Consider the following 25,511-nt stretch of genomic DNA (forward strand, 5'->3'; position numbering starts at 1 on the left):
TGCTAAATATTTCTATGAGTTTTCGGTGTAGCTATTTCTATGCATCTGTGTTATTGTTTTTAAGTAAAAAACGGAATTTCACAGCCCCCCCTCCAAAAAAAAAAACTTTTTAAAAATGTCAAAACAATGTATACTGAAATAGAACTGCAGAGGTTTTATAACTAAATTAACGTTTTCATAATATCAAACTAAATTATTATTATGATGATTATTAATTATTATTATTATTACTATTATTGTTCTTATTATACACGTACATGTATGAGATTTGGGTGTAGACAGACATTAAAGTTTTGGGGGCTCCTAAATTATTTTATAAACCACATTATTCCACGCTATCTAAAGTCGGTTTATGTTTCTAATCAGCGATCATGTATTTTAAATTGTCATCATTAGTAAGACTACATCGCTTAATATTAATTCTCAGTGGACTTTTTAAGCCATTAGGATGTTAAATAGCAGCTAAACGTTTAATTATAGTGCCTCTTGTTATGCGTTGCCATTGGGCTCACTAATTAACGTTTTCAACTTGCCTTTTCCCGCTGAAATGATTGCCTATATTTGCGAAAATAAATAAACAATGGGGCACTTGCGGTAAAGGTAAGTGTGCACCGAGGAGAGAGAGCAATTAAGTGGGAAGAGGAGGCAACATATAGCCAGGCAAGAAACGGGATACAGCGGGATTTTGAAAACGTCGGGATGAATTTGATGCAAAATTAAGCGTGTTTATTGATAATCTATATAAAGCCCCATTTCCACATAGGAGCTCTAACAATTCGCCTAATTAAATATTAATGATGTTTCAGCTTGGACCTTAGGCATTCATTACTATTATTTCTGCTGCATCTGAAATCAGGATGAATGCCTAATCGCAGCGATAAGCAGCCTCTTGTATCTATTTGCAATAGCAAACCTCATTAAATAGTTTCTTATCTGTCATTCCTATGCAGGTTATTGATTCATTCACTCATAAACGTTGTCAGTGTATCAATGGTCGTTCCACCTTCAATCCCGTTATGTGTTTTTGAATTTCATGAAGTAATTAATTATTCTACTTTGCAGAAAATTGTCTGGATACTCTGTCTGCCCCTGCAGCTCTCTGTGAGTATATGCTGGTGTAAAACCTTATTATTTGAGTTGATGACCTCATGGAAATCATCACTGACAAGATAAAACTCACACATGCACTTATTATTTTCATTTGTGGTGCAGCGTACTGTACGTGTGGGTAGCCTATTGTCAGATCAAAAGGAAAAAATTACTAGCACAGACTGTTGGTACATGAATAAACATAACAATCCCATTACTTTTAAATGTTTTATATTGACTAAACGCTGACAATCAAATATTGCACATAGTGCAACATAATTATTTTCTGTTATGTGTAACTTTTAAAAGTTAAGATGATAGTGAAGAAGATATGTTGCTGCTCCACGCGCTCTCAAGTTTTCAGATTTCTCAAACAGTTTCAAAAGGTATCATCCACAAATGCTCAGTTTCCAGCAGCCTTTTCCCTTCTTCAAATAATCCAAATATTTTGTTTAATAATAGAAAAAGCTTAATTTTATTGTTCAGTAGTAGTCTCACTGAATGAAGACGACCACAAAATCAACTATTATTATAATAATAATTATTATTAACAAACTTGTGTATTTTGTTTTTTTTCTGAAAAAAGTCAACCCCCCTCGAACCACACGAGAGCAATCGCTCCAACGTGTGCTCAAACGCTCTGTGTTTGATTCTGCTGCCTAAACCCAATCGATGTTTTCCGGTTTGACGAATAGAGTCTCCTGGACAGTGCGTATGGTTGAATTCGTGCTTTATGGAAATTTAAAGGTGAGGAGCGGGCTTTCTATATTACTGTGAATTTTCGTGTTTTGTTACACCTTCGTGTTTTTATGTAACGTCTACTGATTACAAAGCGGGCATGTTTACTGTCAAGCAGCGCAGAGGCTTCGTTGAAAACAGCAGCTACAGCAAAACCTTGGTGGAGTTAGCATAGTTAGCCTGCTAGCTACTCTCCACAGAAAGTACACTCCATATTTTTATTTATTGCTTTCGTTAAACCTGTGTTGTTAAAGCTTATGCAGTGACTTCAACTACATAATTGTTGCTTTCTAACATTGATTGATTGATTAACTAAGCTACACGTTGTATCGGCTAAGTTAGCTCTACAAACAGATCCACTTGTAGACCTCTGTGGTCAGAATACCATTAGATAATGTTTCAACAAAAAAGCATGTTGTGAATGAGAAACATTGAGAATGTACTGTTGGCTTCGTCCATTTGTTGGTTCATTTATTTTGGGCTCAATTGTGTATCAGGTTGCTGCTAAAGGAGATGTAGCTTACCCTACTATTGTAGTAACCCTACTCTTGTGCGTTTTTTTGCCAGCGGACAATCAGGCAGCATGGGTCGTCGCTCATCCGACAGTGAGGATGACAGTCGGAGCAGGAGGAAAAGAAAGCAGCGGCGCCGTTCCTCCTCCTCTTCTTCTTCTTCGTCCTCATCGTCCCGTAGCAGGGTGACCAGCAGCCGGAGTCGGAGGTCCGGTCGTAGGAGTAGATCTCGTTCTAGAGACAGAGACAGGAGGTGAGAGTGCACGATAAGCTTGTAGGTGGAGGTATCAGTGGCTGTCTTGCTGACGTTTGACACAGTTCATTTCTGGAGATGGCTCTTTTGATGTGTTTCAGCAGAGGGTGAAATTAGCTTGTTTTCTGGTGTATTGTATGACACACTGTCCCAAAGTTTAATGCTGTTATGAGGGGTTGCTCTGGAAACTTAGCTGCCTTGCTAAGACCAACATGAACTTTGTAGCCACAGTCACATTAACAGTTGTTTCTGGCATCTGGTGTGACATGTGTCACACCACATTCTCTAGATCTCTGCTTTGCTTCGTGTACCTTCAAAGCTCTGACTCTTGCATACAGCGTGGTGAACTTAACAGCACCTGCCTACCTCAGCTCGCTCATTTAGGTCTACAATCCCTCTGGTCCCATCACCACACAACAAGTAAAATGCTTCATCTCAGTGTTGTCCCAAACTCTGCATGCTCAGCAGCCTGACTCCCAATATTGCAAAAACTGCTGAAAACAGAAATCTCCTACAACTTCCTATACATATAAACCTTAAAATAAAATTCTATCTGTTCTTCCTCACACTTGCATCTAATGAAACAGAAACACTTCTTCTTATAGCACTTAACTGTAATATTTTCTCCTTGCTTTGGATATGTGTCTGCCAAATGACTTAAAGTAAATGTTTTACTGAAGGCGCAAAGCTCTTGGCCTAATTGGAAAAAAAATCTGACCTTTGTGTAACAGTTAAGAATCAGAAAGAAGCATTTTTTTAATTTAAAATTCTTCTGATTTTAACGTTTGCATTTTCCGTATTTAATATTCCACTGTGCGGCTTAATCACAAATGCTGTACACTTTTATATTTAAGCAAAGACAATAAAAGATAAAAACAGTAAAAATAATAACCAATAAACAAGTTTGAGGAAAAGGTAATTCTGAAAAGAAAAGGGGGTCACTCAGAAATTTTTTGGTAACAAATCTGAATTGAACATTGTAGATTTGCAAGTTGTGTAAGAAACTATAACTAACATTGAATGGAAGCATACACTACTTACATAAAGTTAGAGCTATTCAACTTTCCGCTGAAATTTCAGAATGCACCTAAAATGCACTATAACCTTTACAGGTGAATTTAATTGGACCTACTCTAAACTTTTTAATGCAACTGTACTGTACTGTACTGTTCAATGTTTCAGTACGTATTGCAATCATAACATGATTCGTGGATCATGTCAGATTAATCAACCACTAAATGTTCTGGTTTAATGACAATTTGTATTTAAACAGTCCTCTTTCTCAGCATGCTGTTCATATTTTGACATCACAAGACCAACACGACACCTAACAATTGACAAGACATGTTTTGTTGTGGTATACCCACCACTGTTGTTAGCTTTTGTATCGATAAATAATTTGAGATGAAGAAATTACCTTTGCATGCTTCTACCTAAATGTCCTTCTTTCCTTATATAATATCAGTGTAGCACAAACGGTTTACATTCCGCCACCACAAACACTAATATAAGGAGGAGATCATGACAAATCCCTTTAATTCATAAGGGTTTGTGAGCATCTTTAAGTAAAGAGTAATGACTTGAATTACATTGTGACAATGACATCATATGATTAATAGTAATAATCAAGCATTCTTGCAAAGGGGCTAGTAGCTGGACCTTGCTTGATCCCTCCCATCATAAATCCATACATAGCTGCCACTGGTTGTGTGTAGCTCTTCAGACAAGGCCAGTTGATGGTAATTATTTATGAGGCTTGGTCGAGGTCCATTACTGCTGATGGGAACTCACTGCCTGTATGTACACAGTGGAGCTGGGTGGGTAGTGTAAACCCTGGGACCACATTCCCTCATCTATTAGCAATATGTTTTGATCAATTAAGTAAGGCCTTGTATGTGTGTGTCTATTTGGGACTATTGCCTTTTATTGGGCTCAATTTAAAAAGGACACACACCCTTTTGCATTTTAAACCTACGGACATAAAAACAGTGCAAAGTGACTTCACATGTGGTACAACAGAAGAGTCGTACAAAAGCTTATGTTTTGTTTATATCATCATGACTATGTAACTACCATGCACGTGTCAAGAAAGTAATCATGTTCATGGGACAGCAAATATACGTGTGTGTGTGTGTGTGTGAGAGAAAGAGAGTGAGTGAACAAGAGACACAAAATTCAACTTGTTAGGTTTATTTGTGTCAGAGACTTCTGTGTTAACGAGCTCACACTTGTATGTGTTGGAGCCATTATGTTTTATTACGTTACATTTGTGCAGGCGTCTGTGTAAATGTGTGAGCTAACATCACCTTCCAAAACCCCTCAGTTCACTACTGTGTGTTTCTCCTGTGTAATGTGTGAAGTGGTTGTACAAGGGCTGTGGAAGTTATTTCATAAGACCCGCCCCACTCATGGGATCCAGCTTTTAGAATACTAATGGGTCTTTGCTGTGCTACTCTAAGTGGTACAAATCTGGTTTGATAGTTCAGCCTCTGTGTTATTTGTAATTCTTTCTTTTTTTCCTTATGTTTCCCTCTATCTTGCTGGGCTCCCACAGGACCAAGGATGTGTTTTCTTGTGTGTGTGTGTGCTAAAAGAAATTGGGTATTTTTGGCTTTGGTGAAACAAAAGAAGAGATTTTAAATAATGAATATTGCTCAAATTGTTTGTGTAGGAGAAGTGGGGGGTTCTGCATTTAAAATAGACCCCATAAATGCCTCCTGCATCATGATATCAATAGGAACATGATGTGAGCGGTGATTTGAAAATAGATTCTACACACACTGCTGTAGCCACATAAAAGAGCAGCAGAGCACCAATAGGTCCCTCTGGAGGAACTGTAGGGCAGCCTTGCATAGGCCTGCTGTTATGGGCCTTGGACAAGTGAGTTCATTAATGGAAAGTAGCTGTAGGCACAGCTGATATTAAGTTGAGGTTGTTATTAGGATAGACTTGTTCTTCTCTTCGAATGATCAGCCCAACAAATTAGGAATACAGCATTTATTTATGCACAAGAGGTAATCATTTCAGATGAAGTTATATGGGGTGTGAATGAACACACAGAAAAATAGAAAACAGTGCTTGATGTCCCATAATGGCACAAAAGTGAAGGGAGATGGTATAGGGAAGTGTTTGATTTTGGTTTTGTTAGTTTTATGGACAGTAAAGTAAGAAAAACTATGCAACAGAGGGAGATGACCATTGGTATAGTTATAATTGTAAATTAAAAAAAGGTGTGTTCTCAGTTTTAATTAACCACATTGGGCTTTCAGAACCTATTTACATTTTTTTCCTCTGTTGCTGTTTTGCCAAAACCAAACGATGACTTGTATAAACAAGAAACATGCAGTTTGATCGTTTTGATTTGTTTTAAGAATACTGCCAGTACCAGAATTAAATTAGTATGTTTATGGTCTGTGTGCTTCAGGAGGCGACGCCGTTCCAGCAGCAGTTCGTCCCACAGTTCATCTCGTAGGAGGCGAAGTCGCAGTGCGGAGAGGGACAAAGGGAGAAATAAACGGTCACACAGGACACGGAGCCGAGACAGGAGGTAACATCATTACAAACCTCCACAGCTGACTGTTTTTTGTGCCGCATTGACCATCCACCACAATAATTTTGTTAAATAGGGTTATTCAAACACTTTTAGTGTTGTTTCAGTTATTTTTATGTTTACACTCTGGTTTAGATTAGCCTTATCCTGACAAGGTTGACAAAGTTTCTGGTTTAGTGCTAAAACAAATTGGCATTCTCACTATCAGCTAATAGTCATGGCAGATAATAATGATCTGGGGGCATAAAATGAATGATAAGTGACTTCTATACTGTGTATGAGTGATTAAAAGCGAACCAACTTGAAAGACTTGATTGTTTGCATTACCAACCAGTATATGGAATTCCATCACAGATTTTTCTTATTAAAGAAGCAATAAGACAAAATTTGCAAGTTTACTGTAGAATAAACAAACACATCATTTCATATTTATGTCTTATGTCATCAGATGGGGCCACATGGAACCTTGGGTCTTAAGTTTAGATTAACAGACTGTGTGTTCATATACTCGTGCATTAGTCTGCCCTGGCTATCTGTCTTACTGTATATTTCTTATTGAGTATTAATCAATAATAAATAATAATTAAAATCTGGCAGCAGCTCTCCTTTCACTCATTAATGCAATTAAACCATCATTATCCATACATACTTTGTTGAATTATGATTATTATTCCTCTAGTTGACTGGCTTTTTCTTTTTGCATGTGTCTTTGCAAGGGAGTAACTTATTCATGCAAGACTGTGTACACACCTGCACCACAGTTCCTCTCTCTCTGTCTCTCGCTTTCTCTCTGTGTCTCTCTCTCACAAACACACACACACACACGCACAGACACACGCACACAAACACATTCACACACAGTGAGTCTTGTATCCTTTTCATAAATATAAAGGCAAAGTCTGTGTGTGGCGGTCCATGTCATTAGCATAGCTAATCTGGTGCTAATGAACCAGTAAACTGTGCTGTTTTTAAATCCTTCACACACACACACACACACACACACACACACACATACACAGACATGTGCACAGATGCACATTGACAAAAAAGGTTGTCATAATATATGCGTGAGCAAGACCGTTTGTTTACTTGTGTATGGCTGCAGGGGAGAGCAGAGATCTTTTTAATCACAGAAGAAAAGGAGTTTTAAAATTTTCATTACAGAGGTGTAATGATGAAGGGATGATGTGACAGAGTCGTTTTGACACAACTGTGGATGATGGAGCAAGGAAAAAAAAACCACTATTCAACTCTCCAACCTAATGTTCACAGAATGGTTTTGTGCTTCAGAACAAGGTGAAAATTTCAGGGTTAAACAATTAATTGAGAGAATTTGTTAAAAGAGTTATACAATTACAACAGTTACAATTAGTCATTGAGCAGATGCCTGCATCCTAAGTGAGTAAGTAGCAGACACTAAGAACAACTTTGGGGTTTGTCAGTGTCTTGCCAAGGGACACTTCATAGCCAGGAGGACCAGGAGTCAAACCACTGACACACCCATTCTCTCTGTGTTCTGTGTAGTACAGTAGTAGTCAGTCACAGCAGCACTGGTGATTAAAACATTGGCCATAAATAGCATGACTTCTGTAGTGTAAGATGAAAGGTGCAGGGGATTTAGGAGATTTAGAACTACACTTGATGACATCGGTGTTTACAAATGCTGCACTGTGATTAGGAGGGTTGTGTTGTGTAATCGGCTTAGCAGTAAGTGAGGAGCAGGTGGGATGGGCTGGTGTTGTGGCGGAGGGATTGTGTTGTGTGTGGCAGGGTGTTACGATGTGGAGGCGGTGTGGTAGGTGGGGATGTGCAAAATGATGGCATTGATGATAAATTTATACAGTTATGTGATGGCAGCTGCAATTTGTGTCTGCAAAACTTTGTTGTTGGCAGCCACATTTGTGTGTCTGTTTCAGCATTACAACAATTCATCGACGTGTCATCTTAAATGGGACTAGAGCTAAGACGTTAAGGCACTTCATTGATTAGTTGATAAACAAATAATGAGCAATAAGTTTGCAATCATTTAGAAATAATTTCAATCAATCCAGAAAAAAATCCCAAACTTTTGCGCCATTTTTCTGCTTTTCTTTGTCTTGTGTGAGGAGAAAAAACAGAATCTCGCTGTTCAGACCTAAGATGAAATTTGCAGACATAAGCTTGAACTTTAGACACAGACATAGACCTTTTATCACTATTCACTTACATTCATGGACCAAATGATTACTCAAATTATTGAAGAAAATAATTAATAAAAAAAACATATATTAATTGTTAATTGCTAGTTGATAGGTAAGATAAGACAAGTCATGCAGTATATTGAGTTTGTGTCGCCAGTAAAATCATTCTGTCCTGAGCATCTTTGTGGTGAGATACTGCATATTCTACAGATGCTGGAGTTGTGGAATGAAAAAAGGTTGGTGTGTACTTTGCACAGGTGCTCTTACCACCATTATTCAGAGGTGTGTGTGTGTGTGTGTGTGTTTGTGTGTGTGCGCATGTGTGCCGGGATGAGGCTGCGTGAGCTGCCTCAGAGGCTCGCTGATGAATCAGAGGAGGATTGAGTGGACAGGACCTCATGATTGATACACAGATAGGATATGAGGTGCTGCCTGCCACCCCCACCCTGGCCACACCAACCCCGCACGACCTTCAGAATAAGAAAGAAAAGAGACAGAGTACTCCAACCAGAGAGAAGGAAGAGAGGTGACAAGAAGTTGGAAGACAATTGAAAAGTGTGGCTAGAATTGGTGGAGTTAGTGCAGGTGAGGAAGAGAGCAGAGGAGGAAAATGAGGAGGAAAGACAAAAGTGAGCACCAATGGAAAGATATAGGCATGAGAGAGGGATATTATTCAGAAGAAATGAGAATAATAACGTCTACATCAGAATATTGCGGAGTAGAAGATTAGGACCATAGTGGTGCCATCGTGGTATGAAAAGAGGGAATATTATTACCTTATTTCCAATCTCTGTGTATAAATAAAAAATAAAGAGATACATGAAATAAGAATAATGCTCTATCTTGTGTTTACCATCTATCGTTGCTTTCACCCTCTCTCCTCTTTTCCAGTTTTTTCTGCCCTCAATGAGAGAAGGGCCAGGTCCCCCAGAGGCAGTCAGTCTTGCCGTGAAATGTAAAACAGACAAGAGGAGCAGATTACCTATTTGCCATTAATGTTTATTCTCTTTGATGTGAGCAGGCATATCAGAATGTGTGCGTGCATGCCTGCTTGTGTGCATACCAGCAAGTGAGCATGTGTGAGGTTGATTCAGCGTATGCATCTATATGCAGATTTGTGTCAATGCATGTTATTGGGAGCGTGGGGGGTGTGTCATGGCCTAGTCCATTGGGGGAGAGCAGATTGGAGCATGGAAGTGGCAGCGTACAGTTATGTGATGTGTTCCCCGTCCACCAAAGACTACACAGCCTCTTATCACACTTGGATCACAGGCATGTCTTTAGGTGAGCTCAGTGGAGCGTTGTACCGCCGAGCTTTTATGGGTGGCCACAGCAGGGGTTAAATCTGTGTGGCTCAGTCAATCACTCTGTCACACCTTCATTCGCTTGAATGTTATCTTTAGAAGCGTCGTCAAAAGACGTGGAAAAATGGCAGGTATGTCAAATCCATCACTTGAACCAGACGGTAACCGAAAGCAGTCCTCTCGTGTATTTGCACATGTATGCATGCGCTCACATGCAGTAGGTGAGAGTATACAGCACGGCACACACAGCACTTTCCTCATTAATATTTCAGGGGTTTGTTGAGTTAGCAGGGCAGAGTGCTAGTGTCAGGGTTTAGCCTTGTTAACACTGGAGCAGCTTCATCACTGTACACTGCTCTCCCAAGTCTAAGGAGACTAGGGAGTCTAATTATCCCCCCCAGAGGAGATTGATACTAAAAACATGTCGCCCAGCATTCTGGGCTAGTCGACCATTCGTTCGAACATGAAAAAAAACAGTATCTAAAGTGCAGTCTAAGCTTAAATTGTTACATGTGTCCATAGAATCTAGTTTCAGGGATATTAAAGGTGTTACACTGCTTTGTACTACTGGCTTACCCCCTCCACTGTCCAAACAAGGTAACCTGGATGTTATAGGTTCTTTACATGAGCTCTGGTATCTACGCTGGAAAACACAGTAGGGGCACGTGCGCGTGTGTGTAGGGGTGAGCTATGGCCTGGTATTTATTTCACACAGCAACTTTCCTCTCTATGAGATGAGGTGTCGTAGATCTGCTAGATAGCTTTTCCTGCCCAGCCTCGACATGGAGCGTGCACAAGGTCATCTGGCCGCCTTGGAAATGGGAAAAGGCTGAAGTGAGGAGCTCGAGGGAGGAGTGGAAAGGCCTTATAAGAAGGGGAAAGGAAGGCAGGCAGCTGAGTACAGGACAGAGATGGAGTAAAGGAATTCAACAACTCTATTGCTAGTGAGCAGCAGCCTCATAGCTTTTCATTCCACCTGGTCCAGCAATTCCCCTGTCAGATGGCAGGGTGGGAGCTTTTCTGTGCATTTGTGTCTCAAACATATTTAATCACACAGTTTAGAGTGCTTGCAGGCACACGTGTACATGACGCAGGTGGTTTTGGCTGTCACTGGCTTTGTAAGACAAAACAGCTTTGAGTTTGTGTTGAGGACATGTCAAGCAAAATATGGCTTCCTCAGCAAGAGGTTGAGGTCTTACCATTGTATGAGAACTATAGGGCGAGAATGATGGACCTGATTGATAGGGAACAAGATGAGAAAGAATGCAAACAACCCTTAGATTCTTTTTTCCTTCTAAAAGTTGTATCTCCCTTGTGTACTTCCCATGTTGTAGTAGACTTAGGTTAGTCTAGAGTGTGCTGCACTTGGATTTAAGAGCAGTCTTTTAGCTGTTTTCATCTGTCTGCCTGTTATCCCATGGACTCAAAACATCTTTTCTTCTCGCTCTTCTTCAAGCTGACATTCTGCCGTTTCTTCCTTCTTGCCCTATTACTGCACTTGCAAAGTGTTGATTTAAACTGAAAGATTACCTGGTTTAGTTGAGCTGCATGTTCTTTACTCTGTAAAAATCAACATGCTTCTAGTCATGAGATCTGAGCACTTTTGTTGTTGTTTCTCTTTTCCTTTCCCTCTCGTCTATTTCTCTTTTTCTTTCTTCCCTTTCCCTCTCTTTTACTGGTGTTCTCTGTGTTGTCTTTTTTTATTTATCTGCTGTAAAGTCCAGTCAAGCGCTGCTCAGCTTTGTTGTCAGAAACCTTTATTTACCAAAGGGAGGAATAAGTGACTGACACAGACAACCTCTTTCATCCCTGCCTTGCCGCAAGCAGTGCTCCCCTCTACCACCAGAGGAACCCCCCCCCCATCCCCTGCCTGTGTTGTCTTCCCCTCACTCCACTGCACCCCTCCATCCTGCAGGCTCACAACACACTAGCCCACTCCCCTGGGTAGCAACCTAGCTGTAGAATCTGCACACATGCAAAGATACATCTCACAAAAGGCATCACACTGGTCCCCTCACGTACATGATCAGTTGAGGGAGCTGGTCCGATGGTCCTAAACAAAGATGAATTTTACATCAAAGAATTGTCCCTTTCTCTCTTTTTCTCCATCTGTTAAACAAACTGAGAGTATTGATGTATAAAACCTGCCATGTTAGTCTTAGTTACAAAGGTAGCTGGTTTGAGATGTTACAGGAAGAAGGGAAAGGGAGGAATGTCTGTTTCATCAATTTGCCCACTCAGTACATCAGAAATGACTCAAGGACACTGATGTGTGTTAAATCTGGAATAAAATTAAAAGAATATTTTCACTAAAGAGTTTGGGTTGTTAAGTGAGACAGTATACTGGCTGTCCTATGATTCTCATATTTTATGATATTTAGCTACATTTAGTAACATAAGGAAAATATTGTACTATACTATACCACATTGGATAAGTATAAGTGTAGATCCACATCTGCAAAATGATCCACAGATGATCCACATCTGCTCACTAAACTGTTTAGCCAGGAGTAACAGGTTAAATTATTAGGTTGTTAAGTGTGTTCGCACTTAATGTGCGTGTTAATCACCGTTATGATGCTGAGAATCTGTTAAAATAGTTATCGGCTTTTCTTTTCTAGTTAATGTTATTTTTTAATTTTCCCTTTTTCAAAATTTTTTAATGTGGAGGTGGGAAGACCTCCACATTGGTGATATTATATGCTGGTGATATTATATGTTGATAAAATTGATAAATAAGAAAAAGTGTTCCGATATATTGTTCTTCTGTAATGTTTGGCTGGTGGTTGCTCATTCTGATCTTATGTTTATAGGTAGCACATAATGTGCTGTTGTTTCACACAGTGATACAGGAAAAAATGTCATGAATGCAAATCAATTCAACAAATAAATAATATTATTAATTTTTCCCCAAGAATTTGCACAGTGTACTTGTTGGACAGATTTCCATCGTATTTGAAGATGATCCAGCTGTCTTAAAACAACTAAACTACTACAACTCATCTCGAACATAAATTCTTAATACACATTATATATTCTTCATGTTTATATAGTCTTGTAAGTATAATGATTATAAAAGTTTGCAGCTCCAATCATTAAGCACACTAAGTAATTTCCCTTTTTGAAAGCTTTGTGAATGAACACAAATGTTTGCTTTCTATGATACTTAAATTAATCACAGACTCATTACTTCATATCTGTATACCAAAGACACAATTTGGCTGTTTAATGACTGAAATCAATTAGAAGTATGACGCTCCCCCGTTATTTGTTTGTAGACACATTTGCACTGTGAAAGACTAACACCAGACAATCAGCCTTCATTGTGTTCACTTTATGACTGTGAAAAGCCTCATCTGCCTGGCCAGACCAAGAGAAGGACAGAGACAGAAATGCTTTTAGCTCTGGCATAGGAAAATGAACACCAAATGTATCTCTCTTTCCTTCGTGCCTTCTCTCTGTCTCTCTCTCCTATTTAAGCTTCTTGAAGTTCTTCCAAATTGGGTTTTAAATGCCAATTAGGAGGTTGAATGTAGTAAAATAAAAGCAAATGCAGGCAGGATGGCCTCACCTTCTGGCTGGTTAGGCTTCAGAGAGAGCCGAGCCGGACCTTTGGCTCCCAGTGAGGCTTTGAGAGAAATATCCTGCCTAATGAACACATTAATTAGAACCATAACTATTTATAAGATGATAATTAGAAACGAAGGGAGGTAAACTGGGCTTTTCCTGCAATTAATGGAGGATTAATTACGCGAGCTAATGAAGTGGATTTTTGAAACGCGTGGAGGTGAAGTACAGAGATGTGCAGCTCGCTTTGTGATCACTGGCATAATTATTTTCTCCAGCGCCAAAGCGTTTGAGGCCCTGGTCCTCGCCGGCTCAGGCCGGCTAATAAGCATCATTGCATCGTTATATATGCACTTAAAAAGAGTTGCCACTGAAATGACTGTCTAATTATTTCTAATTGGCAGGCCCTGTGTGTTGTCATTGAGCTGTTTGGAGCCGCAGTGGAGCCCTGGGTCTAATAACGCTCTGGGCGGAGAAGGAGGGGGGGGGGAGGGAGAGAGAGAGAGAGAGAGAGAGAGAGCGCAACTGATACATAGGAAGACAGCAAGAGAGAGAGACACAGAGACAGACTGATACAGAGAGAGACAGAGACAGACAAACAGACAGACAGACTGATACAGAAAAAGGTAAGGAGGAGGGGTCTCTACCAGTTGCCTGCTGCTCATAGCTGGACTCGCACATTGCCCTCTTGTCCCACTCGCTCAGCGGGGCTGCAAGTCCTGGAGTGATGGCCGTGCTGGTCACCTTGCCAAGTAGCCGATTAGCAAAGTTTTATTTTATTGGTGCTTATTTTTCCCCTTTTAATTAACAGCTTCTGCCCTTAATTTATGCACAGATAAACGCCACCGTCTGTCTACAGTTCTTCTTTTCACTCTTAAACATGCTACACACACACACACACACTCCCACAAAGAGGGAGGGAGGGAGGTACGTTTATGCACTGCGTGTGTGATCCAGTGGCCAGGTTTTGAGCCAGTCCGTAGAGACCTCTGCTAAGAGAGCATGCATGGACAAACCTCAGTCAGCTGTGTTTACCTTGTACTCTAGTTATGCTCTAGCTCAAACCATATGGACACCCCCATTCTCTGGGACTCGATTGAGGATGTGTGAAGACATATTTAGTTTGTCTTTACAATATGCTTGCATATTCATATTTACACTTTTTGCTAACTTTTTGTTACACATCATCCGGATTTTTTAAGAATAGATAAAATATAGGTTAATGTGAAATCTCTGAATCATCGATCTCCATTTACACACATGTAGAAGACCTTGCATGTCTGAGAGTGTACCTTACAGGAGTGTTTGAATGATGGCCCCAGGATTATATGTGTTTGTATCTTACTTAACTCGCCCTAAGCTGAACCATGTGCGTTGTCCAGCCAAACCATCCCCCATTATTCCCCCTCTCACTGTCAGACAATTTGGGAGCAAATTGCCAGCTAATGGAACTACTGCTTGCACTTGTCAGTTCACATTGGACAAACAAAGGAACCACACAAACACACACACACGCTCGCATGTGGTTTCACTCACATGTTTAGTAATTTATTTGTGAAAAGGGGAAAAATGAGAGAGAATGGCAGAAAAACGAAACAAAGATCATGTGCGTCTTGACTGAAACCTTGACAGCCTTTTTGAAAGTAATGAAACACTTTCTCAGTATGTGCACGAGATTTTCTATTTGAAATTTGTCTTCCCTTTTTTTGTTCTGTCTACCCATTTGGGTTTTGGCAGAGTTGAGGACATGAGGAGGAAGTGGAGATGGATAGATTGCCTAAAGGATACGTGGCCAACTGTCGTATGATTGGCTGAACAAAGAGCAGCACTTCTGTGACTGGTTGAACAGAAAACTCAATGTTGTGATTTTGGCTTCAAATCAAAGCAGCAAAAATGTAATTATTTTAAATGCAGTCAACAGTTTTGCTGGAGTGGAAGTTTGCCAATATCCCTGTAAACTCAGTAGGATATTGACACTCAGAAAAAGTGGGATAACAAAGTGTGCTCCCTGTCTGAGTGCTACTGCAGATGTGTAATGAACAAAGAGAATAAAATAATTTCATAATTCTTCACTGTAACATGTGGCATCATTTGGATTCAGCCTCCGACAGTGCATAGCAAATAATCGTTTTGACTCGTTCCCCTTGAATGTCAAAATCTGTTCATATATTAGTGAAAATCGAAGATTAAGTGGAATAGATATTGACCATACCAGCTTAAGTCATTAACTTTAGATGAAGTTTAAAGGAAAGAAGCTTGGGAACCTTATGAAAGCTGTAAATTTTGCACTGCGTGCATGTGTTTTAAAAATATGAAAAACTGTTTCATTTGTCTCACAATGTATACATTATTATAAATCTATCAATAATTTTAATGTTTTTCTTAGACATTGGCATTCCTTGAAATTGTGCCAAAAAATGTCCACATCCACATTTCTGTAGGATCATCTCCAGTTCTCTCCATCCAACCTATTACCCTATCTCCCAACTGTGATTGGTTGAAAAATAGGCATATAGTTTACCTTCTGTATGGGCTATTTCTGCGAGTATGAAAAATGACAGATGTATCTAAAGGGAGAGGCGTTTCTTTTTATTTTTTTTATTTATTTATTTTCTTAGCGGGTGGAGTGTTTTCTCTTTCTGTTCATTTAGTCATCTCTTTTCCTCTCTCCTTCTACTTGTTCATTCTTGACAGTGGTTCATAAAATGATTTTTAAAACTTCTTTATGAGACAAGCCTCTGTTCTGTCAGAAGACAACTTAATGTTATTCTGCCGAAGAGAGGTAACTAATAGTGCTATGTCTTTTACAGGGCACTATTCCATTTGTGTCTTGGGTGTTTAATTAAGTGTAGTTTCCCTTTAGTAGTGGAATGTGTGTCTGTTTTTTGTCAGCCCAGTCCTCTGTGCCTTTTACAGTCCACCCACATGGTTTGTCTCAGCGTTTATGATTTTTCTTATACCAGAGTTGTGAGGTTCCTAAATCACTTAAGCACACGGGGCCGAGCAGTCCACATTTAAACAATAAAAGGCTGTTATGCTAAGGGCCCTTAGATCTCCTACCACTTCATAAATACATGCGTATAAAAGGCAGAAAAATACATCTTCCTGACCAAAGAGAGAGGGAGAGCGAGTGTCTGAGAGCACACCTGCTAATTGGAGCCAGCTTGATGTGAAGCACGGCTGTCTGCTCTGTCTTCTCAATAAGTTCCAATAGTTTTTCCTTTGCTGTTTCACTCTCCCCCCCTTTTTTTTTTTACCCTGGTTGTTCTTGACTCCCCAACTTTTATAACCTTTTTTACTTTATTTATCTTATCACTACTTCTCTCTCCATAGTCTCCTACTCTCCTTCACCTATTGTCTCCCCTTGACTTTCTCTCATTTTCTATCTCCTCCTCCTCCTTCTGTCCTAAAACTTTTTCTCCTTCCTTACTTTCCACCCTCTTACAGATGGAGGCAGTGACAACCAAAACAGATCTCTCCTAACTTGGCATAACTAATTGTTCTTGGCCATGACGGATGGAAGTAGGAAAAAAGTGGCTCTCAGTTGCGTGAGTGGCTGTGAGTGAGTTGGCAAGTTAGCACCTAGTCTGAGTGTGACCTCCACTTGACCTTGAGTCTGAGCTGAGTGCCTGAGCCAGGGCCCCCCTCGCCACCAGCTGCTAATGGGTGTCATGTCGAGCTGCGGCTACACAGAGGGCAAAGGTTGCGAGTGCACGCCAGACGGCCAAGTTTAGGATTGCGATGAGGCGGCTGAGTGACACTAGGCATATGTGCCAATGAAGATGCCTGGTAATCAGCACAACACACAAACACGGCCATGCACATATACACACGTGTGCACGCACAGTCACTACATCTTGCTGCAGAAAGTCATCTTTTCCCTCATCGTTGGATACCCGTTGTAGGTTCATATAGATCTGAGGGGTCTTTGAAGGCCTTTGAACTCTGCTAAATGACTTGACCTTGTGGCTTGTGGCTGTAACCGTATGTGTGTGTTTGGGTGGGTAAGGGGGTAGTGAGTGGGTGGCCTGCATGGGGTCTCATTTCTGCTTCACAGCATAGCAGGGCATTGCAGACGTTTGTGTTGACGACTGCTAAATTAAAAGCAAACTGAAGATTATGACAAATCTAAACATTGCTTTTATGAAGCAGAGGGGGACGAAGAAAAAACATTTCTGTGAATCTTTCATGCTCTGTCTTTGCTGTGTTAATTGTGCTCACAATCAGCTACTTTGCAGTGATTCCTTGTGTGTAATTTAGTGTGTATGTATATTTATGTTACTGTGTGGGTGTGCATGGTGGATAAATGAGTGTGTGTTTACGTGCATGTACTGTGAACCAAGGCAACAGATAATGTGGCTGCTTGGAAGGAGGAAGCAGCATGGGAAATGATTTCAACAGCTCTCATAATTAGAGGAATATCATAAATTAAACTTGTGTCTGCCGTTACGTTTGAAGAGCACTCAAAAGTAATAAATTCTGGATGGTTAACATATTTGCATTCCATTCAGCGGGCAGCGTCAGGCAGGAACAGCTGTTTTCCACGTCTTTTGGCAGCAGGAAATGCACATTGCTCACTCAAGGTGCTTTTAGACACATTGAAATGGCAGAAAAAAGAAAAGTGACTTTTAACTTGAACATGAAGCTGCTGCTGTGTGCTCTGTCACTGGAAATAACTCGGCAGGGAACAGCACATTAATGAAGTTCTTCAAATATGGATCTTCTCACTTTCAATACGCCTGTTTCTCTTTCAATCTGTCTATTACTTGGAAAAGTCAACTGGCAAGCCTCTTTTTAGTCTTTGTTTGTGTGTGGCTGGAAAATAGTTAAATCTCTTATCGTTATTTGATAGCACTATCAGATGGGTGAGTTGGTTAAAACTCTAAAAAATACAGCATGGACAGTAGAAAGGTTTTAAATGTTGGGCTTTCAAAATCACATCTTAATAGTGACAAGCACACTCTAACTTGGAGTAGCTGGTCAGAAAAGAATGTGCTATAGTGTGTATGGCCAGTTTAGAGTGGAGCACCATTAGTACTTTCTTTGTAAGTTCTGTCCAACATTTCTTGTTGTTTAAAGGCACATGGCTTTAAATGTTGTAATTAATAGTTAAATCATTTGTGCAGCACTACTGGGCTAGCCTCAGTTCCACTGGATTTTCTTTTCAATTTTGAAGTTTTTCCAGTGTAGTAGAGGATAGCCTTGTAACTTAAAATAGGATATCAACTGATACAGACTGCAGCTAATTATTATTTTTCTGTAAATGATAACCGTTATTTTGATTTATTAACTTAGTTAAAAATGAGGAATCATGTCCAAAATCTCCAGTTTTCTGGTACCCACTACTGGTCACAAAACCGTACAAAAGAAAGTAACAGAGTTTAGAAACAAGTTCTCTTAACAAATAAATAAAAAATGATGAAAGAAGTAAAGTGTGGAAAGTAAAGAAAAAAAAAAGAGCAAGAAATGGCTCATGATCCAAAGCACATGCTGATCTGTGGTTACGATTCTGTTATGGCTTGGACATGTATAGCTTCCTGTGGTATATATTGATGATTCTAATGCTGATGAAAAAACAGGATGGTGCAGATGTATGTGCACTTACGTAGATTCAGCTAAATGCTTTTAAAATAATTGGACAACATTCCATCATTCAGCGGGACAATGATCCCAATCGTATGGCCAAAGCAACCAAAGACGTGGAATATCCTTGACTGTCCAAGTCAACCACCTGATCTGACTGAGCTGTGAAGACCATGCTAAAGGCAACATATGACAGCCTATGTCTAGCATAAAGTGTAATGTTGTAGAAAGAGACTGGTCACACCCGGGACATTGACACAAGCATCCACTGACAAGCAAAATGGGCTTAAAGTTACATAGCCGTTAACCACTAATGCACCGCTCTGGCTTAATGGACAGGGATGCTTTTTTGGGCAATACTGGCTCACTTATGTTCTCAGCAGGAATGTGGGCGTTTTCTCACACGGGACAAATTCAGCATGGACATGAACTTTGTTTTGTCTTTAGTCACACAAGATTATCATTGGGAAAATGGATGAACAATGTAAATGCCAGTCACTACTGCTTGAATATGTGCAAGGTAAGGTTAAGGAAATGGTGAGGATAATTGGTCTTTTTGTGTGTGTGTTCATTTGTTCCTTGTTCTCCTACTGCATAGTATGAATAATGATTAACTGGGATCAGATTCCACTGGAGACATTTACCTGTATCTGACACTAGTGGTATCTCGTAGCTGCCATTAATGTCCAATTTTCAGTGAAAACAGAAATGGAATACAGACTGATAAGGGTAACACACCATCCAGCTTCACACCCAACCACATAATTACCCCAATGGGCTGTGGTGAGGGATCATATCCTGGCACATGTTGGGGGGTCAGTGCCGATAAGCTTCAGCCAGCTCCCAACATGCAGCATAATTACTCTATTGATAATTCACCAGGAAAATGGTCCCAGCCAATTGCAAAGCTCAGATTCAATGGATTGAATGGTAAAACGAGGGAGGAATGGAGGAAGGAGGGTGTGAGGGGGGCAGTATGTGTATGGGGGTGGGGGGTTACAGTACATGGGGCAACCAGCAAGGGCCTTTTATTAGAAATGAAAATATGTTTAGGCCATAGGGGGAACCATTTTCCCTGGAGATAATAAGCCCAATAAAATGTAAAACAGGGGAAGGGCTTGGCATGGGGTCCAACTGTGGCTGTTTATCTGTGTGTGTCCTGCATTAGCCCATTTATCCCCAGCCTCAAATTGGCTAATCATTCTCCAAGGGGAAGGACTTGGTCAGGAAATTGACATTTAGCAGCATAGGCTCACTCTATTAACTACAGTAAATTTAATTTGCTGCACAACCCAGAAGTGGGCTGTTTTCTTTGCCATCAGAGGGAGAAAGGGAGAGGCAGACAGAGACAGAGAAACTGAAAGAAAGAGATTGTGTTTATTGCATCTGCTGCTTCTGGCCACAATTTGCTTGGCTGTAAATATAAGACTCAGACTTGGAACAGTGCAACTCTGTTGTATTTCCCCTCATGTACTGTTGATTACAAACATATGAAGGCATTGTCAACACATAGATTCACTCATTCCAAGGTCTGTTTGGGCCATTGATGGATTATCTCGCCAGGAGACTTCAAACCCAAAAAATGCCAATGTTTTTTCTTTCCTTTTTCCATTAGCTGTGATTTTCTGAATAGGCTAATCGCACCTCCAGTAAACAATGCATTAAACGTGCTAAATCAAATGTCCTGTGACTGATAACTGATTTCACTTCTATCTCTGAATCTGAGGCTTCATAATAATTATTTGCGATTGTCACCCCAGGGTGGCTGCCTTCATGTCTGTTCTGCAGAATGCAGTGAGACTAGACTGTGGGGAAAAGAAATGGTAATTGATTAATCACTTGAGACATGCCTTAAACTGCCTTAAATGTAAAAAGAAAAAATTATTTTCTATGTGGATTGTTGTTAAAACAAATAATCAATGATATAATAAAAAATATTCCAAAATATTGTTTCTTTGTTTAGAAAAAATATATTAATTGTATGTGGGATTCAACTTTCCAAATTAAAATTGATGCGTTTGCCATAGTATTTGTCAATTTTGTTGATGTTTCAACAAAAGCGGTTGTCATCTGACCTTTGCCCATGCAATAGATCCAGCGTTACTGCGGATTGCACTTTATTGTTCCCAAATTAGTTTTTTCTCTCTAGAAGAGAGACATTGTCATTCACAGAGAGCTTGAAATAGTGCAGCTAACTCTCAAGTGATCAGGATTGCCCCAGCCTAATTGATTGCAACAGTTGTCAGAGTGTTGTCTGTTAGGATGGTGACAGGCGTCTGAAGAAAACGATTAGTTTTCTGTCGGGAGAGAGACAGCTGTGGATGTCCCAAACTGCAAACTAATAAAGGGGGGAAAGCAATAAAGCTCGTGGACAGCAGGTTTGACTGTTTTTATAGACAAATCAATAAAATGATAGATGATGGAAAATAACGGCTTCTCTGACGATTTCTACTGGGGTTTCAAATCACGGTCCTTCCCCACAAACACACACACACACACACACACACACACACACACACACACACCAACACACACACACACACACAATGACTGGGGATTCAAACTCCCACTCACCCCACACATTACCAGCACACACAATTGATAAGAATATGTTGAGTGGTTTTGACTCCATTAATTGAAGCACATGTAGAGAATAAGTGGTTATACTTTGGGCATTTGTTTCTATGGTTGTATTGCACAACATTGTGGTATGAGTTGCACTTACAATTCTGTGTTTGTTAGTGTTTTAATAGTGCGTCTCTGTGTGTATGTGTGTGTTTGTGTATCATAACTAACAGAGTAAATCTCCCACTGTAAATCTTTTTGAGACCAGAGGGCGAGTGTCAGGATCAATACAGAGGACAGGCCTCTCTCTGAGCCCGCCTCTAATTGGCTCCATTTCTACAGTGTCTGGATGGACTGTATTCTTATTGCCATACAATGAAGGATGAATTTGTCTTCTTTAAAAAAAGAAAAAAAAAATCACTCCAATTGAGTTTTATTTTATTATAAGTTCTGTTAACAGATGCAGGTGTTAATAGATTTTATGTGTTTGTATAAGCAGAGTCACACTCATCGAAGTTGGCCTTGTGTTGGGTTGGATATCATTTACATTTCAGTACTGTATTCTTGTATTTTGTAATAATTATAGTACAGTTCTGCAATTATAGAGGGAGAAATCAATCACAGAAGAGTGTTCTGTGGGAACTCATTACATTGCTCCTATTATTGCTGTTTCTGTTTCCTGTCACACATATGTGTAAGTGACAGCTGTGAAACAATCTTAGACACATTTCCTGGGAGTGATCAAGAGGCATTCTGGGAAACACAGGCAATCATTATCTGAAGTGGAGGAAGACGAGGCAGTGAAAAAGCTAGATTTTATTTATTTTTTTGTTGATTATTAAACTCCGAGTATTGAGTGTTGCAAACATTGAAGAGGAAAAGGGAATTAATGCATTGTATTATGTTTTTTATATAATCAGTGGCTCGTTAGCTCTAATTTCAAGCATGTCTTCTAACTTTTCATCTCTTTCATATCTCATTCTCGCCACCAACGGCATCACAGCAGGAGCGGCAGCCGCAGCCGGAGGGGCAGCCACAGTCACAAAAGGGGCCGCAGCCCCAGTCACAGAAGGAGCCGCAGCAAAGAGCGGGATCGAAGCAGACGCAGGGGCCATGACCGCGAGAGGGATAAAGAGAAAGAGAAGGACAGGGACAGAGGAAGAGACCGAGAGAAGGACAAGAGTAAAGACAAGGCCGAGAAAAAAGGGTACGTGATGATTGACTCTACACATGCACAGGTGGACACTGATGTACCAAACAAATGTTAGGTCGGCCCACCTCCGTCTAAACTGTATACTACACAGGAGAATAAGAATATATTGGTCAGAATAGTACAGACATAAATATGAAGCTTATTGTCAACTTCTCCCTACATTCATCCATCACTTGATGCTTTCATCCATCAATCCATCAGTCCCTTTCTTTTTCTGTTTCTCCTTGCCATCAAGCATTCGCTGACACTGTCTTTGTAATGTGATATGATTCGCCGATGTAAGAGAAGATGTCACATTGAAATAAGAATAGATGTTAGGTGGGACTGCTGCACAGGTTCAGTTTTTGAGAATGTTTTTGGTCATCAGATGATGCCTGATGTCTGTAGCTCCATTTTTCACCCTGTGGACCCAGCTGCAATAAGTCTGGAAACATAACAAGATCATATGCATCTCCGCTGTATTGAGTGCCCATGCCAGGAAAAAAACCCAAGAAATAATGAGGTGAGAAAAGTTGGCAAACGACACCTTCACTTGAAAGCTTATGCCTTCTAACGGCTGTAATGCACACCAGGAACAGTTTCGGCATAGTGTATATTTTAAAAGCGGTACACTCTAATACAGGTCTAACTACCTTAGAGGCCTCTCTTTGCCTCAACCAGAATAGCACCCTCGATCACTTCCCCAACGCTTCATGCTCTGATGTAATTAGAGGCCACTGTAATATGACTGGTACCCAGTTGTTGTTTGTCATATTGAATGGCCCAGATGTGTGTATCATCCCATAGATCCCACAAGTGAGAGAGACCTGCTGCTTTGCTACATGTCTTTAAGAGACTTGAGTCTCTTAAATTAACTATCCAAAGTTATTGTCTAGTCTCTGTTAGCAAGACGAGTTTAACAGATAATTTACAATTAACTGCATATTTTGAAAGCATAGACATAGACATGCAGATGATAATTCCGTTTTCAGTCTCTTGAAACAAATAGATACTTAAATAAAGTGAAAATAAAGCTTTGGCTGCAAATGAACTTGGTAGGCAGAAAACAGTAAATTCAGTGAAAAACCTAGAAAATAGCTGCTCAAAATTTTTTCTCAGGACAGAAATATGCAGTAATAGCCAAATGCCAATTTGTGATTTTTAGGACATTTGATCTCACTAAAAATGCTCTTCATTCCTCAGATGTATTCTTGATGCAACGGTGCAGTCAGATGATGAAACCAATCACTATAGCATAGACCCTAAGAGACAAAAACACATTACATCTAAGAACTTTTTTTTTTTTCGAGTTTGCTTGTGCATCACTGTCAGTTTGTCACAGCACAAGTTATACAAGCTTCTAGAAATGTCGTGCTGCTGTATCTCATTAAGATGCTAATTACTGAGAAAAAAGTATCTTTGACAGTGAATCTTCACTAAGATTTTGGCCAAGTACTGTACATAGATACAACTGTAGAAACCGGTAGAAATAAATATTAATCATTTACATAATAATTAGCTATTGTTTCCTCCATCCATCTATTATATGTAACACCTTCTCCTATTGAGGGTCACAAAGGGGTGCTGGAGCCTATCCCAGTTGTCATAAGGCGAGAGGTGATGTACACCTTGGACAAGTCTCCAGCCTATCTCAGGGATACCACAGAGAGGCATAAACTGATAGACAACATAACCTGCATGTCTTTGTACTGTGGGAGGAAACCCATGCAAGGACGGGGAAAACATGCAAACTCCACACAGAGGTAACAGCCAAGCCAGGGTTTCGAAACAGGGACCTTCTAGCTGTGAGGCAGCAGCACTAAACACTCCACCACTGTTCTGCCCTCTATTGTTTCTTGTTTATTTTGAATTAGACAGTGTGTAAACATAAATGGTCCTTGAAAAATACTTCAGTTAAGTTGTGTATATTTACTTAATAAAAGCCTTATTCTGTAATGCATTTTTCACATATTTAGCACATTCCCCCCCCCATCCTTAAAGAGGCTTCATTGGTCATCAATGAAAACCTTGTGCCTCGAAATTTCTCTCTGTGAACAGAACATGAAGATTTGCTTTTGAAGAAAATGTGTTCCATTTATTTGAAGCAATTACATATTGGCTTTCTTAGATACATATCAGTAAAACAAATAAAGCTAACACTGAAATGTAAGGCCAGCAGACTATATATATTTTCTTATTAAGGCTTCAATATCCTTCAGCATTGATAGGAATCTCTTTATCTCTGACCCTGCTTTAGCTTGTCTATGTGTGTTTGTGTTTGTGATGTACGTAGTAAGCTTGTTCGTTTGTGTGTGCATGCATGCATTTCCACCTGTGGCAGCATTGATATATTTCAAATGGTCTGTCCTGCTATCTGGCATTCCAAATTACTTAGGCCTGTGGAGGTTTGATGGTAAAATAGATTTTGAATAAACTGGCCTGTCATCATACAAGTTAACACACACACACACACACACACACACACACACACACACACACACACACACACACACACACACACACACACACACACACACATATACATTTTGATGTTCTTATTTTAGTAATTTTACATTAATAACATAATAAAATAATGAATAAAAATAAATCTTGTTTTAGGTCTTGTAAATAAAACAGTATTGGGTAGCCACTTACTCTTCTGTGATCATTACCCAGATATACACTGTAATTTACTTGTTGGCATTTCATTTATTTTTAGTGAAATTAAATGAACTTAACTTTAAGTTTTTCAGTAGAAACTAAAATCGAATGACTGACATGAAATTAAGTTGGTCTATTCGTGGACCTTGATATCATCTTGTCAGTGTCTAAAATCTGCTTGATACAGTTGTTCCTGTTTTGCCCTAGTTTAGGTGCCTAATGACTCCTCTTTTACCAGAAGCAGTGAGATATGTTTCAGGAATATATTTTTCTTTTCAACCATATAGCTCGTCAAGCCACCTTTTTCCCTCTGTCTC

At 39.8% G+C, this 25,511-nt stretch overlaps 1 protein-coding gene across 2 annotated transcripts in view; it reads left to right on the forward strand.

The window, feature by feature from the left end:
- The first annotated feature begins 1,698 nt into the window (after positions 1–1,698).
- rsrc1 (arginine/serine-rich coiled-coil 1) overlaps positions 1,699–25,511 on the forward strand; it is a 118,230-nt gene continuing 94,417 nt past the window's right edge. Inside the window, exons 1-4 of one of the 2 annotated variants that reach the window (XM_067507954.1) lie at positions 1,699–1,836; positions 2,395–2,592; positions 6,017–6,139; positions 22,345–22,548. In XM_067507954.1, the coding sequence (XP_067364055.1) occupies positions 2,411–2,592; positions 6,017–6,139; positions 22,345–22,548 (509 nt within the window). In that variant the 5' untranslated portion in view covers positions 1,699–1,836; positions 2,395–2,410. The remainder of the gene's footprint in view (positions 1,837–2,394; positions 2,593–6,016; positions 6,140–22,344; positions 22,549–25,511) is intronic. The other variant, XM_067507955.1, reaches the window with a different exon arrangement.

The sequence above is a fragment of the Channa argus genome, chromosome 6 (assembly GCF_033026475.1).
Source record: "Channa argus isolate prfri chromosome 6, Channa argus male v1.0, whole genome shotgun sequence".
Classification (NCBI taxonomy): Eukaryota; Metazoa; Chordata; class Actinopteri; order Anabantiformes; family Channidae; genus Channa; species Channa argus.